The following is a 17,417-nucleotide window of genomic DNA, read 5'->3' as shown; positions in this document are numbered from 1 at the left end:
GGTTCCCTTTGGATCTCAGCTGGGGGATGGGAGAGGGAGATGGTGCTGGCCAGTGCCTTGTTCCCCACTGACCTGAGCTCTGTCTTCCAGGGCTCAACACCTCTCCCTCCCGGAGTCCTCTCACCCTCCCACTCTCCGAGCAGAGCTGCTGACTTTTAACTTTCCAGATGTTAAGTCCCACTGGATGCCAGAACTCATGCAGTCCAGCCCCTCCGCTTTTGCAAGCCAGACTCTGGGGCTCTGCCTTGCCGGGCAGGCTGCCCCTCCACCGCCCTGGCTCACTCCTGCCAGTCTGTGTAGCGTGCACCACCTCACCGCCCTTCCTACCCTCTTCCGTGGGCCTCTTGTCTACACTTGGCTCCGGAGAGTCCATTCTTCTAGTCTTCTGGCGGTTTTCTGGGTTATTTAGGCAGACATGGGTGGAATCTAAGTGATCATCAGGACAAGGTGAGCCCAGCATCCTCCTACACCGCCATCTTCCCTCCTGTTCCAACTGTTACATTTTCCTAGGAACTGAGCCTTTTATCTTTAATCACCTTCTTGGTCCCTTGTGGCATTTTTTGCCTTAAAGTTTATTTTGTCTGATATAAGTATGGTCACCTCTACTCTCTTTAGGTTGCCATTTGCAATGGAATATCTTTTTCCATCCATTCACTTTCGACCTGTGTATGTCCTTATATCTAAAGTAAACTCTTGTAGACCACTATTATTGGCCTTTTTTTGTTTTAAGCCATTCAGCCATTCTATGTGGGGAGTTTAATCTGTTTATGTTGAAAATAATTACTGGAGTGCTGACTCCAATAATGACAGGACTCCAATAATTACTGGCTCAATCAGTTAAGTGTCCAACTCTGGCTAACAAGGTCATGATTTCATGGTTCCTGAGATCAAGTCCCACATGTGCTCCATGCTGACAGTGCAAAGCCTGCTTGGGATTCTCTCTCCCTCTTTCTCTGCCTTTCCCCTACTCACAACACACACATGAATGTGCAGTCTATCACACTCTCTCTCAAAATAAATAAACACTTAAAAATTAACTAAAGTTAAATAAAATAATTACTGACAGGGAAGGACTTTTTACTGTCACTTTGTTAACTGATTTCTGTATGTCTTATAGGTATTTTATCCCTCTTTCCTTTCTTGCTGCCTTCGTGTTTCTTTTTTTTTTTTTTTTTTACAGTGACATGTTTTGCTTCCTTTATTGTTTCTTCTTTTGTGCATCTTCTATAGGTATTTTCTTTACCAGAGAGCTTTATATTTATACATGCTTTCATGTTCTGTCCTTTCCTTTCAACTTGAAGAACTCCCTTTATCCATTCTTGTAAGGCATATCCAGTTGTCATGAACTTCCTCAGCTTTTATTTATCCAGGAAAGTCTTTATTTCTCCCTCATTTCTGAAGGAAAGTTTTGCCACATATAGTATTCTTGTTTGAGAGGTTTTTTTCTTTCAGTACTCTGGCCTGTAATGTTTCTGATAAGAAATCTGCAGACAACTGTACAGGAGCTTCCTTATATATTTTTCCTTATATATTTTTCTCTTGCTGCTCTCAAGATTGTCTTGAGTTTTCACACTTTGATTATAATATGTCTCAGTGTGGACCTCTTTAGATTCATCCTAGTTGGAATCTTTTAAGCTGCTTGAATTTGTATGTTCATTTCTTCCCTTGTTCAGGAAGTTTCCTGGCATATGTCTTCAAAGAAGATCTCTGCTCATCTCTCTCTTGTCTTCAGGAACTCTGATGTTGTATAAATTGATCCATTTGACAGTGTCTCATAAGTCCCTAAGACTTTTTTTTTTTACTTTTCATTTTTTTTCTTTCCATTCCTCTGATTTCAAATGAACTGTATTCAAGATCACTCATTCTTTCTTCTGCTTTATCAAGTCTGCTATTGATCCCTTCTACTAAATTTTTTTCAATTAAGCTACTTTTTCAGTTCCAGAATTTCTGCTTAGTTTTTTTAGTTTCTACCTCTTTTGTTGATATTTTCATTTTATTTAGGCATTATTTTCCTTATTTTATTTGTTTATTTACTTATTTACTTGTGTTCCCCTGGAGCATATTGAGCCTCTTTAAGCCAATTATTTTGACTTCATTGGTAATTCACAGATCTCTATTTCTTGAGTGTTGGTTTCTGCACTTGATCTTAGCCAAAAGGCCGAGAAGCGATCTTGAGTGTTGGTTTCTGAAGATTTATTTGGTTATTTTGATTGGGCCACGTTTCCCTGCCTTCATGTGCCTTGTTATTTGCCATATTTTTTTGTTGTGATTTTTGCACTTTACAGAAGCAGCCACCTCCCCAGTGGCTTTGTATGTTGGAAGACTTCCATCAATCAGCCTGGCTAGAGATTCTCAAACGCTTTATAAGGATACATATTCTATGCACTTGTGTGTGTAATTTTCCAATTACAGAGGTTTCCCAGTTTCTTTTTCATGAGGGGTTAGTCTCTTTCACCTTCTGGTGTCTATCTAGAGTACTGCAGATTCTCTAACACTACCACATACAGTTGAGCTCTCTTTGGTTCTAAATAGCCCCCAGCATCCAAAGTATGCCAGTTCCCCATCAGCACTCTAAGTGAAGCAAAATATAAACCAACCCCTCCTAGTCCCTCACCCCAAAAAAACCCTGGGATATTGGATACATGTTCCACTACTCTCTTTCCCTTCCAAGGGACAAGCAGCATATGGGGCTTTTCCTTTTAATTACGAGTTTTACCGGCCTACAGGAAGGGCTGATGGAGCTTAAATGAAACCATTTCTCTGACCCATTTCAATGCAGATGCTCCTGTCTTTGAGCATTCTCATAATGGATATTTAGACTGTATATTGCTAAGTCAGTGTTTCTGTAAGGGAGTGAATTCTAGAGCTGTCTACTCCACCATCTTTTTGAGAGAAGACCAGTTATCTCTGTAATGTCACATTATAACAAACTCAGTGGAAACATACACAACAGCAGTCATCAAAAATTTATAGTGAAGACTGGTCTTTAATTTAGAAAAGGTATAACATATTTCAAACACCCACTTCTCTTTCTGAATTCTTTTGCACCTAAAATATACAAAATTATTATACTGTACAGACTATGTTATATACCATCTCACCTCCACCACACTTCATCTCCGACTCCAGTCAGCTATAGTTAATGACTCTGTGCAGGTGTCAACCCACTTTGTGCTAACAGTGCCTTATCTCAATCTTACTCCAAACAGACTTATTACTTCCTGTTCTCGAAGTTTGTTGGATGCATGCAAGGTCAAGAGGTATCACACATATGTAACCTAGAATTTCTGAGAAGGCAAACTTCATGGGGCAACCCTCAATCCTTTTGAAAGAGGGATAGAAACTTTTAGACAAATGGCTTCTCCTTTTAATCCCTCGGATGGGTGATTTAGGGATGTAGTCTCTGGGACTCACCAGAAATAATAGTCACCCTCATAAGTAACCAAGTCAATAATGTATCATTGTATTGGCTTTGGCTTCTTCTTCCCCATTTGACTCTCCTTATTCTCTCACCTCCTCTCCTTGAGACTATTTCCCAAATAAACTAGCTGCTACAAGTACTAGCCTTGAGGGACAGAGGTAGGCGACCCCAGGCTAAGAAGCACATTATGTAAGCAGGGGCTTACTCCATGGGATCTACTTTTCTTTTCTGTTATTGAGTATAGGTGGGTTTCTTCTCTTCCACCTGACTGTATTCCTCTTAAAGGTAAAAATCCTTATTCACTTGTGAAGTCTCATAACATGACCTCATGATTTTTTTAACACATACAGTAATTTCCCATTGGGTTTTTCAGATGGCTCACTATTCCTAATGATTTATAATAAAAGATAATTTTTACAAGCTTGAAAGCTAATAATTTATGCAGAACTTCCTTCAAATTCAAATCCACTTTTATAATATTTGTTGCTCAAGACTAGATGTTTTGACTTGGTCAAACATATTTTCCATAGATAATGCATCTCAGAAGTCCATTCATTGATTGTAAATATATTTTTGAAAGCAATCTTTCTTTTTAGGTGAAAATATGACTGCCAGCAATGTTACACTAAATTATAAATCCCATAAAAAAATAAAAATTAAAACTTTAGATTGATGCTAATCTTGGGTTTCATTTACCAATATTAAAAAAAAATTAAGAAAAGCATTCCCCCTGGATTAAAATAAACATTCCATTATATGATTCCTCCTGCAACACTCAAGCTAAACACATATTTTTCTGGCTATTTAAATTAGATCATTATAATCAAACAATTTAAAAGATAGCAATATCTAGGGGCACCTGGGTGGCTCAGTGGGTTAAGCATCTGACTCTTGATTTGGATTCAGGTCATGATCTAATGGTTCATGGGATTGAGCCCTGTGTCAGGTTCCATGCTGACAGTGTAGAACCTGCTTGGGCTTCTCTCCCTCTCTCATTGCCCCTCCTCCACTTGAGCAGACTCGCACTCTCTCTCTCTCAAGATAAAATAACCTTTAAAAAAAAACACAAGAGATAACAATTTCTTGCCAAAATACTGATTTTGCCTAAATGGTACTTCAAAAGCTCAGAATATGATAAAGGGACCAACCCAAAAAATAAACAACACAAGCTATGGTGGTCTTCTGTACAAAAGAAATATTGTGTTAGTTCTCAATAATGAACAAGCAATTAAAATAATTCTGAAAATACTTAAAATTTGGACATACAGATAGATATCTTTTTAATTGAGATTTTACTCTAATTAACATTATTATATTCCCCTACTATACTTCTCTAGTGGTTTATGTGACATATGCAAATCTTGGCACATGAAGCTTGATAATTGGACATTTTGGCAGAGAAGGAAAATGTGACCAGAATATGCTACTTAGGGAAGCATACAATATCCTTTGCTCATCTAACGCAAAACCTTAAATCAAAAACCTTAAACCTTACTATCAAAAACCTTAAATTAGCTAACATCTAGCCCATAGGCACTGTAAACCTGACTGCCAAGATGTCAGCTCACAGTCAGCTGTCTTTTGAGCAGTTGCTCCTCCAAAACCAAGATATTCCAAACATCTTCATTGTACCCTCTTCCCCCATTTGCTGTGAAAGCTCACGTGTGGTATCGTACCCAAACCACTCATGTATGTAGACTCAGCCTCCAACACCACATGCCAGGCACTACTGGGCTTGTAGTGTATGCTGTGCAAAAGACTCAGAACACTAAAACTGGAGGGCATTTGAGGGGGCATCTAATCCAAAATCCTGAGAGGTTAAATGATTTGTACATGGTCAATGGCAAGACTAGATCATGAACTCAAGTTGCCTGACTAACCCACTCTTCTGAGAGGAATGGTTTATTTCCTTCTAATCAAAAGGACTTCAGTGAGTATCCTAGTGCAATGAGCAAACTAACATAAAAGACCATTTATGTCAAGAATGGTCTCTTATCTGAGATGCTTTAAAATAATGTTTAAACAAGTATCTGAAGATGTATTCCTGTAAGAAAAAGATAATCCAGTATCTGCAAAAAATTAGGCTAACCTTGATAAATTTCAATGTATAAAATTAATTGAGATCAGATACAGATACAAATTATTCAACATTAACCTCCCTGAATTATTCTGCATATTCTCATTTAATACTCTCACTAAAATACTATCACTAACCATACAAGATTCTACACAGTCCCTAGAATAAAGGTAAAGTAAAACTAACTTGCATGTGGACAATTACTATGCCTTCCTTGTGTAAGGCAGAACTGTTGGTATTTCTTAAGGCCAAGAACATGCCCTACCTTTAAAGTCCAATTCCAGGAGGTCAATGCCAGGTCCACAGCCCAAAATAGAACAGTTTTCAATCGAGCTCCACCATGGGTCATTTATTCTATAAACACAGCACTGGACTAGATGCTGGAGATAATGGGAGATGAATTTGAAACATATAGGCCATGTACAGGGAACAACTGTGAGCCAACTTTGTATACATGATCATATAATCTTCACCACAGCCCTGGGAAAGAGATGTGATTACCCTGTTTCATGAAGAAGAAAGCAGAAGAGTTAACCAAAGCTACTAGAAGGCAGAGCTTTGGAACACATGCATTCTCACTGAGAATTCTAACCTACCTTTGCGTCTACCACCACATTCCTTTGCATTTCTGCAGGGAGCTGGGGAAACATGAACCTATTCTGGAGTACAGTTTCTCATCTTAGATCCAGATGTGGTATGTCTCCACACTGCATAAGAGCTTCAATTCTACAACAACCCTAAGGAGAAAATGAGTATCTAAATCCACTAAAAACTCCAAAAAGAAACCAGGCCCCAAGTTTAAAGGGTTCATTATAGCCTTTCTGTCTGTAAAACACGGATCCCCACAGCACTGGTATCTCACAGATTGTAGCATAAGAGGTGGGGATTGCTGAACAGGCCTAAAGCACCAGAACCGTGTCTCACACATAAGTGCTCAATTAAAGTTGGCTGCTGCTTTCAAAATCACTACCATTCTTCGGTAACCATATTCCTCAACTTTTTTCCCTCAGAATACAGTTCCAAAGGGAAAAAAAAAAAAAGCAATGTAATTCATGTTTACTATAAGGTGGTCTATAAAATTTTTTTGACCAAATGTATTCAACTATAAAATTTTAATTCTGAAAAGAATCAAAAAGAAATATAAAACATTATTAGCTTAAATGCTAAATACAAAATAGTTAATGCTACAGCATGAACTACATAAACTCTATGCAAATAGTCAAGGATTCTATGTCAAGACTACTTTTCAAGGCAGAAAAGTGAAAACAGCCATTAGGATAGTGAGATGATTGTTTTTATTCTTAAAAGTTCCCTTCAGAAACAATCAGCAAAACTAAAAGGCAACCAACAGAATGGGAGAAGGTACTTGCAAATGACATACCAGAGAAAGGCTTAGTATCCAAAATCTATAAAGAACTTATCAAACTCAATACCCAAAAAACATATAATCCAGTGAAGAAATGGTCAAAAGACATGAATAGACACTTCTCTAAAGAAGCCATCCAGATGGCCAACAGGCACATGAAAAGATGCTCAATGTCATTCCTCATCAGGGCAATACAAATCAAAACCACAATGAGATATCACCTCACACCTGTCAGAATGGGTAATATTAACAACTCAGGCAACAACAGACGTTGGCAAGGATGTGGAGAAAGAGGATCTCTTTTGCATTGTTGGTGGGAATGCAAGCTGGTGCAGCCACTCTGGAAAACAGTATGGAGGTTCCTGAAAAAATTAAAAATAGAACTACCCTATGATCCAGCAATTGTACCAATAGGCATTTATCCAAGGGATACAGGTATACTGTTTTGAAGGGGCACATGCACCCCAATGTTTATAGCAGCACTATCAACAATAGCCGAAGTATGGAAAGAGCCCAAATGTCCATCGAATTATGAATGGTTAAAGATGTGGTATATATATATACAATGGAGCATTACTTGGCAATCAAAAGGAATGATATCTTGCCATTTGCAACTATGTGAATGGAACTAGAGGGTATTATTCTAAGTGAAATTAGTCAGAGAAAAACAAATATCATATGACTTCACTCATATGAAATAAGACACACCAACAGATGAACATAAGGGAAGCAAAAATTATATAAAAACAGGGAGGGAGACAAAACATAAGAGACCCTTAAATATGGAGAAAAAACAGAGGGTTACTGGAGGGGTTGTGAGAGGGGGGATGGGCTAAATGGGCAGTAAGGAATCTACTCCTGAAATCATTGTTGCACTACATGCTAAATTTGGATGTAAATTAAAAAAACAAAATTTAAAAAAAGTTCCCTTCATATTGCTTTTTAAACTTCTGTAACAACAAATGTGTCCTTTTAGATTATTTCATAATATATTAAATAGGTGTCTGTTACACCTAACTTAATGGGAGTCTGTAGGAAAATTAAATTTATTCTGAGACTCCTGTGCAATAATAAAGACAATATACCCCCCCAAAGGAATATATAGGCTTGGGCTCCTCTCAAGTCCCTTACAACAAGCCACTGTAAACGATGGTGTGCCAGTAACAAATTATGCTAGACTAAAATGCTTCAATATGGTTTAACATGGAGAAAGTACTGGCTTCAAATATAAAGGAAATCAAAGAAAGAAAAGGATCTGGAGCTTTTTAATTCTGATCATCATCATCTATGTAGCAATGTTTCTCAAAGAGTACAAAGTCCTAGGATCACCTACATTAGACTCACAAGAGATTCTTTTCAAAATGCAGATTCCAACCACCACTACAATCTTCAAACCTACACAATCAGAATCTCCAAGAGAGGCCCAGAGTTTGCCTTTCTATGCATACAGATTTTTATGCATACAGATTTTAAGAACTATTGATCCAAAGACATGTTAATCCAGTAAAATAAACACCATTCAAAATTTTCAGTGAAGGAAACATACAGAGCTCTAACTCTAGATAGGTAATTCAATTACATCCTAATTTCTCACCACTATCAGCTCAAACAAGCCAGGTTGTAAGAGCACAAGCACAAGGAGCAGACATCCTGCAAATCTATTGTCTCTTCTTGCCTAACCTGTGAAACCTTTTCTGGAAAATAATTTTGCAAACTTTATCAAAAGTCTTAAAATGCCCATCCCCTTTACCCCCAAAATTTCACTAGTAAGAGTTTTTCCTATGTGAATAATCAAGGATGCAAAAAACATTTTTAGGCAAGAGTGTTTAGGACAGCAGTATTAATATTTATCATCTGCAATTTTTTGAGTATATGCACTGCATCTGGCACTGGTAGGTGCTTTACACACAGTATTTCTAATCCTCACAACTTAGAAGATACTTTTATCCCCCTTTTAGAGATAAGAAGACTGAGGCTCAGAGAAGTTATTTACTGGTCCAGGCAGGAATTATTAATCTGCCCAGGATCTGAATCTTGGGCAATCTGAGTAAAAACATTAGGCTCTTCCCACTCCCAGACACACACAAAAAAATGCTATGTTTAAGCAAAGTACGATATGTCAAGGGGATAGTTCATATCCATTTAAAACCATGCTCTTCAAAATCTTTAATGAAATGGAAAATACTCATGACACAATGTTAAGTGAAAACTGGGTGTGATCCCACTTTAGAATGCAAGGGACACAAGACACAGAAGGGTAGGGACTATATTCACCTTGGTTTTGTCTGCATCCCCAAAGCCTAACACTGTACCTGATATATAGTAGGAACTCAATATCTGTTGTAAAAATAAATTACGTGTGGACATATTTTTTAAAGACCAGAAAATAATTCCCAAAATACTATCAGTGGTTATTGCTAGATTCCCAAAATATTATCAGTGGTTATTGTTAGATTAGGAATGACATTTGGTTTCTCTCTTTTTTTTTTACATTTGTTTGTACTTTCGAATATTCTGTAAGAAGTTCACATTACTTTCATAATGAGAAAAAAACTGCAATGGCTAATTTTCAAATCCTAGATTTAAGCATCTTGCTACACAAGAGATGCAATTAAGCTTCACATAAACTCAATATGCAAACTAACGTCTGGCTTATCTTATTCATTTTAACAGAAAAACTACTTTACAGTTAGAAAGTGAGCATTCAGTTTTTATATGCCAGCACCGATTTAATACTGGTAACAACTAAATGCTTTCATCGCCTACAGTTATTAGTAGCTTGGGAGGCAGGAAATGTATTTACAAATGTATAAATAACATCTACAAAATGTTTCTATTAATGGTTTATGCATTTTGGATACTGCCCTAAATGTTAGTACCACAAGGATTAAAAATCAAATTTGGGGGCGCCTGGGTGGCGCAGTCGGTTGAGCGTCCGACTTCAGCCAGGTCACGATCTCGCGGTCCGTGAGTTCGAGCCCCGCGTCGGGCTCTGGGCTGATGGCTCAGAGCCTGGAGCCTGTTTCCGATTCTGTGTCTCCCTCTCTCTGCCCCTCCCCCGTTCATGCTCTGTCTCTCTCTGTCCCAAAAATAAATAAACGTTGAAAAAAAAAAATTAAAAAAAAAATCAAATTTGGTGGCTTCTGCAGCAAAACAAGGGTTTCTTGCCAAGGTCATCCCCATGCACAGCAAAAGCCACTATAAGTTAGCATTACAATTGTGCCTCATCCCTGGTAGTTTATTAAGCATTTTACATAAAGGAATATATATGGTCACTGTTATCCCAAGCATTTTTTAAGAACTATATTTAAAATAAACAGAATAAACAAGAATGAGCCAACTGGTATATTTTAATAGCTCATCATTCTGGAAATTTTCAAACAGCAAAACGTGGCACAAATCTGATGATAATCCTACTATCAAACTGCCTCCAAAATGACTTAAATCTTTCTGAACAAATTCCGGAATACTGCAGTAACCAATCTACAAAAACCCAAAAGGAGAGAAACATGAACTACACTGAACCTGTCAATTCCAAAACCAATTTGAGATGGGTGACAAGCAGGAAGGAAAAGGGAAGAGAGAAAGGATATCTTGGGTAATAAAAGGGAAAATGGGCATTTGTACTGTTGTGTAATTATCAATCAAAAAAAGAAAAAAAAAAAAAACAGTACCTGATATGGAGAAAACAGTGGAGGAAAAAGCTACAATACTTAGTGGCCTTAGGTCCTGTTTGTAAAAGCAGTAGCAGGATGAGAAGAGCTTTATATGATCAAAGATATTTTGTCTTTGGAATTTATGTTTATTCCTGGATTATGCCAAGAAAGAAACTCTACCTACCTATAATGCCACTAAATAATCTAAATCTCTAGGGATTCTCCATGCAGGCCAGTCTCCAAATACAAGCAAGCCTCTGCTGCTTCAATCACAACTTCGTATTTTGCTACAATTCCCCCTGCTTCATCCGCTGTAGGGAAATAATGGGTTGGATCCATTCTGGTTCCCTTTCTCCTTTACTTAGGTTAGAAAAGCTGGAAAAAAAGTTTTAATTCCAGCATCTCTTGTAGCAAAGAGTGGCCAAAAAAAATACAGATGGAAGTTTCAGGAGAGAGAATTCTTTGACAAAATCTTAAATAGAAAACAATGTTTATTCTCATTTCCCCTGCACAGACCCCAGATGCACCTCCAGGCATAGCTATAGCCAGTCTACAACAATGAGGCCAAAAGCCACTTGAGGGGGGGAGGTGAGGAGAGTAGTCGCTGGGCTCCTTGATGCCCTTGGGACAACTATTGTAGGGCTGAGACCTCTTAGCTCCAGGTTTTGTGTTAGGTGGAGAAAATAAACCTCTGGCTTGTTTAAGCCACTCTGTGTTGAGTTTTCTGTTAGTCAGAGACAAATACATTCCCACCCATTAAAATCATCAATATGACAAACCTTTCTGTTTTAACTTATCAATGATCAACTTGACCAAAACTCCAGTCTTCACAAAGTTAAGATTTACTGAGAGTCCATGCGTTTACTGAGAGTGTGTCCTCGATGCCCATGAGGGCAGGGACTTAACACCCATCTCCTTTTATCCTTACAGGAACCCTACTAGAGGCAAAGTGCAGACCCCAATATGGGCCACTCTAACAGCAGCTCCTGAGCTCTTTACTGTCAAGCTACACAACCACTGATGTACATTTTCATTGTTTATAAACTGATCTTAACCTTCAGTTCTGCTCTCTGACTCCACTGCAATTGTCCTAACTTTCTGATTGGAGAAAGACTACACCTAAATATTAAATCTCTCCTTCTCCTAAACAAAAGGGACTTACAGGCAGCTTTGAAAAAACAAGCAAGCAAGCAAGCAAACAAAGAAACAAAACTGGCAAGCATTTGTTTTCTAAGGTTTTGAAATCTTTATCCATCACAGGGCACAGAGCTGCTGTTGCACTAACACCTACTAAGCACCATGTGCCTGGAACTAGGCTAAGGTTTTCACATGCAGTGTCTCATTCAGTGCCCACAACATTCCCAGAAGATAGGACTACTGCTGCCCCCATTTTACAAGTGAGCAAATAGAACATGTAAGCCCAGACACAGACTTTGAAAGAAGTGTCTTTCCAGATACCAACGAATGACAAATTCAGAGCAACATAAAACTAGAAGGGACATTGATTTTTTATCTACTCTTTAGTAAAAATTTCAGAAGTGACTGGCTCAGGACCCTTCAAAAAATGAAAAATACTTAAGGCAAGGACAACTAAACAGGGTGTAAAGCCATCTCATCCTGAAAAAATCTGGAATTTCACACTCATGTCTAATATAATTTTACTCAGTATATACTCAACCACCTTTACAAGAAGCTAATATACTCATCATACTGTGAGCTACCAGGAAGGCCAATAATATTTAGATAGCTATGATTATTCATTTATCATAAGACCATTTTAATTCATTTTCCAGTACACCTGATTTTTATTTTCAATATAAGAATGTTCATTTAATGAATTACGGTTTATAATAAATAGAGTTATTATCCATTTATTCAGCACTTCCAGCCCTATAATGTTTTACATACATCTTTTTTCTCTTAATTGTCACAACCACCTCAAGATGCAAGAACTATTAACAACTCCTTTTAGAAAAAGGAGTGAAGGTGATGAATTTTCCCTATTTCCCTATTAGAAGGCAGCACTGAGATTCAAATCCACATAGGGCCCAGAGCCTTGTACTTTTAACCACTAAACTTCATTAGGTTATTAGATTTGCTCTTGTTGTATTAGCCTTAATCAAGCATTAGCTAGAAAACTATATTCAGCTGAGCTCGTATTTATCTTCCCTTTCAGTAGTCCCTAATTTTCACATATTTGTGCTTCGTATTTCTCACACAAAACATCTAAAAAATAAGACCATCTTCACTAAAGATTCATTTCACTTACTGAATTAAAGAAATAACATTAATGCTGCTCTTACTTTTAATCAATGATGTGTGATAACCTGTTTTAGTGGCTAGTTCTGCTACTCAAGCAAGCAGAAGTAAATGATTCCCATTTTGCCTATCATTGTAAAAATGCAACATGGTTTTTAAAGTCTTTAACAGCAATATCCTAAAAGCCCACCAGATGTCAACCTCAGTTCATGAAAACAGGACATTTCCTACCTTGTAACACTCCATTCTTTCTATAATGAAACACGGGATTTGAAATTTTGAAAATGCCTATGCTTCTAAACTATATGTAGGAATTTTTTAAATTATTTTGTTTATTTATTATTGAGAGAGAATACCAGTGAGGGAAGGGCAGAGAGAGAAGGGGACAGAGAGAATCCCAAGTAGGCTCAGTGCCACCAGCACAGAGCCTTATGTGGGGCTCAATCTCAGGAACCCAGTCAGGAGATCATGACCTGAGCTGAAATCAAGAGTCAGACGCTTAACCAACTGAGCCACCCAGGCACCTATTGGAATTTTTAATTATATGGCACGTGTTATGTTTTTCAACATAAAAAGAAAAGTGTAACAGTAAGATGTAAAACAGCCCCAGAGACAGAAAGAGAGAGAAAAGTATATTCTACAAATTCTACATTTGCCTCTCAGGGTCTCTAGAAAACACCAAAACTGTATTTCTGACTCTTCTGACTTTACACCATTCTCCTCCATCTTCCTATACTATAACTCACATTTCCTTGACTTAAATGAATTAATACTATTATCTCACACAAGGCATGAAATCTAATTTTTGAAAATTAGTAAATAAATTAAAAACAATTTTTCTTTATGATTAAACAGTGCTGTCCATGGTATCCATTCCAAGGCTGACCATTAACTTAAATAAACTTGAAAATAATTCCCATTTATAAAACCATTGACTAATAAAGTTGATAATCTTCATTTACACTGGAACAAAAATGTCAGATACTCTGCATGGCTGTTCCAAAGTAGTTATTAAACCAAAAAAAAAAAAAAGAAAAGAAAAATTACTGATTTTTTCCCTACATTTTCAGCCTGGTGGTTTTTATGTGTATCAATTCTTTTGAGATTCACTGATCATCCAAGAATGGTATTTAATTTCTTTGATCAGTGCCCTACTGCCCATATTTTAACATCACTGAATTTTTGGTCCATTGCGTAGAAGAATTTCTCTACTAATAAAAATGCAACCCATTAAAGATTAACTTGCCCCCAGGACAGCCTCTCTAGAAACAAATTCCAAGCATTATAATCACCAATTTGCACTATGTAGACTTAAAGATAGATCATCTTATTTATCCTGATTTGAACTGGAATTCTACACATTATTTTAAGGCAATAATGGAAAGAAAAATGGCAAACCAAATTCACAATAATGAGAAATCCAACCAGACAAATACTAATTTAGAACTTTCCAAATGAAAAGTTTTACACCCAAGAATATCTAACAATATTCGAATACTTGTTGACTTACCAAACTTCCTATCTTGGTGTATATTTTACTTCTACAATATGAAATTGCACTACAGGTCAGAAATTATAACAGGTGCTGGAAATCTTTTGAATCCATGCTGTAATACTTACTATTAATAAAAATAAAAGCAGCTAATCTATATTAAGCTCTTATTTACCAACAGTGTGGCAAGTTTTTAGCTTATCAGGCATATCTCTTTTAATTCTCATAGTACCTACCGTAAAAGAAATACTAATTATCAGTCCCATTTAGAGATGAGCAAATTGAGACAAAGGCAAGCCCAGGAACTGTCCCAAGGTCTGTGGGATTCGAATCTAGGTTTGAGTTATTCTACTGCCCACTCTTGCTATAATCATCTGGTTTAAAACAAAGAGACACAGGTTTTGTTCAGAAAACCAGTCTTACTCCTTCAAACACAGTAGTTCTACATAATTTAACACTAGGAAGCATGCATCACAAAATGCCTTGGTACACTGTGCACTAGGTTCTATTGTCAAACGTGTTCAAAATTTACTTTCTTGGAATGCATAATCCACTTCTTGATGATTTCTAGGAAGCTAATCAAAGCGCTATGTTCAAGCATTAAAGAATTCTTTGGGGCTGAAATGTAAATATTTCATTATATACAGATTGTTGAATAAATATTAACTCTTTTAGGACTTTCTATAAAAGAAACTATCTCTGTGAAGCAATTTTAAACCATCTCATGTCAGAATATATCTACAAGGGGATAGCCTTCAAATTTAAGAAATATATCACCCATATTTCATTTTATTCAAAATGAAAAAATTAATTTATTCAAAAAAGAAACCCACTTCTAGCCAGGGTGGCTCAGTCACTTAAGCGACCAACACTCGATCTTGGCTCAGGTCATGATGCCAGGGTCACAGGATGGAGCCCAGAGTTTGGCTCTGCACAAAGCATGGAGCCTGCTTAAGATTCATTCTTTTTCGCTCTCTCTGCCACTCTCCCCTCCTCTCCCCCCACCCACCCTGCTCTTTCATTCTCTCAAAAAAAAAAAAAAAAAAAAAAAAAAAACAAAGAAAGCCACTTCTAAAGCTCAAGTCATACACGAGGGTTTCCTAGAAACTAACATCACTGTCACTACCTGTGTGAACAGGTAAGGAAGATACAGTATTTGATAAGATCCACCTTTCACATCATTCCACACTCATGTAGGAAACAAACTGGAAACTTGGTCAAAGGATGGGTATGTACTCTATCAGTTTGATCCAAACAATCTCACAATATTTTTACGAATAAACTTAATACTTTGTTTTACAATCAGAAACTAGGAAAAAGAACCAGGGAACAAATGAAATAAAATGTATTACTGAAATACAACTTTAATTTCCAAATCTACTATAATTTAATTTCTAAATCTGCAATACATTATCCATATTTGAACAGTTTATCACAGAAGTAACTCTCTAGAAAATTATATAATTTAAAGCGGGGACGGGGGAGAGAACAAGAGAGAAAGACACATTAAGCACTAGGGATGTTTATCAATAACAATAAGCAACAAGGGAGATGAGTTTGCAGTTCATCCACAATCGCCAGCCAAACACTCCTGCCCTTTGTTTCTACCCAGTTATTGTCTTGGAAAATATGTTGTTCTCTCTTAAAATAACCTGCTTAATTGTTTTAAAAGCCACTGGGGAGGCTAAAATCTCCAGGAAGGGCTAAAAATCTCCATGTTGTGATGCATTGACTGATAAAGTCAAAGTAGGTTATGCACAAAGCCACAAAAGATAGTTGGAAAGCTCCAATCCTCTAATGATATAAGGGTACTAGCCACTGAATGAACCCATCATACATCCTTAATCAAATTAATGCCTGGTCCTCTACAGAATCACAGTCATTCAAACTACTCTATTTTTCTGGAGAAGGGAAATGACCACATTGGTGGCTTTACAGGTAGGCTAGTAATTAACATTTTTAAGGAAGGTCAAAATGACCTTGGACATGTTAGCATTCACTCTGAGAAACCAACCATCCCATTAAAACTCACTATTTGTTTCCAGTCCGGTATGGTTAAAGCTATTGTGCCTGGGAAAGTCCCAGAGAAACTAGGTAATTAAACACACACACACACACACACACACACACACACACAAATTGTGTAAGACAGATACTCATAGTACAGGAAGATTTTCATGAACTGAGTGTAACTCAGGATCTGTTTTATAAGCCTGTCAGGAGGTGAACACACGGTGTCCTCCAACCCAGCAGCATTGAGCTGACACAATCCCCACACTCTGGCTGCTTACCCCCATCCAGGCCCCTCTTTACCGCCCCGTGGAGGGTGGAGGGGAGGGAACTCCTATCTTAAATTCTGACACGGGCAGCGTTTCCCAATAGCTAAACAAGGCCCCTCAGCTGGAGGAAGTGGATACTGACAAGAGGAGAAACAGAGAGGGGCTCAGAGGTAGAATTCAAGGCTATCAGCGAGTGGGGATAGAGTCACGCATACTCTGTGCGGTCCTAGTGGGTCCTGATGACACAGCCCGGGTGTCCGGACTAAAGTTGGCATCTCCAAAGTATCCAAGAACACAACTCGGGCGCGCCGGTACAAACTCGGCCTTTGGCTTTTCTGAAGCCGGGTCAAGTTAGCACAAGGCTCCCGGTGCCTGAAGACCGGAGAGGTGTGGAAGGGTGGAGAGTCCCGTGAGGTCTTCACTCCTTGGGTGTCCTGCAGTTCCGCGGGGGAGGGGACCGGGGAACTAAGTCGGCTGTCGCTGGAGTAGGGAGCTGGGCGCGGGACAGGGATGTCCGGGAAGGAGTACGGGCCCCGACGGGGAGTCGGAGAACGCGGGGGATGCCTACCTTGTAACATGGCCTCAAGTTTCTTCCTGTCCACGCGGAAGCGTTCCTCGCTCCACTCAGGACTATGCAAGGGCGCCCCGGCGACCAGGTCGTCCTCGGAACCTGGCATGGGCGAGTCAGTGCTGCGCTCGCTGTTGGAGCCCGGGTCCGACTGAGCCGCCTGATAGCCGGGCTCTCCCTGGGCGGCCATGGTGGGCGCGCGGCGCTCGGGCTCCGGCCGCCGCTCTGCCTGCGCCGCCGCCTCCGCTCGCCGGCCCGGCTCGACTGGCTCCCCGCGCCGCGGCGCTAGCTCGTCCCCC

The 17,417-nt window shown here is 38.6% G+C and overlaps 1 protein-coding gene across 3 annotated transcripts in view; it reads right to left on the bottom strand.

Moving 5' to 3' along the window:
- The window catches only part of BICC1 (BicC family RNA binding protein 1), a 302,810-nt gene extending 285,408 nt beyond the window's left edge, over positions 1 to 17,402 (bottom strand). For all 3 annotated transcript variants that reach the window (XM_040485072.1, XM_040485073.1, XM_040485074.1), the window contains exon 1: positions 17,119 to 17,402. In XM_040485072.1, coding sequence (XP_040341006.1) covers positions 17,119 to 17,308 — 190 coding nt within the window. In that variant the 5' untranslated portion in view covers positions 17,309 to 17,402. The remainder of the gene's footprint in view (positions 1 to 17,118) is intronic.
- Between the last annotated feature and the right edge of the window lie 15 nt (positions 17,403 to 17,417).

This window comes from Herpailurus yagouaroundi, unplaced genomic scaffold (genome assembly GCF_014898765.1).
Source record: "Herpailurus yagouaroundi ecotype Mexico unplaced genomic scaffold, PumYag 163, whole genome shotgun sequence".
NCBI lineage: Eukaryota > Metazoa > Chordata > Mammalia > Carnivora > Felidae > Herpailurus > Herpailurus yagouaroundi.
The sequence above is the reverse complement of the archived record's forward strand: the minus strand, read 5'-3'. Positions and strand labels throughout refer to the sequence as shown.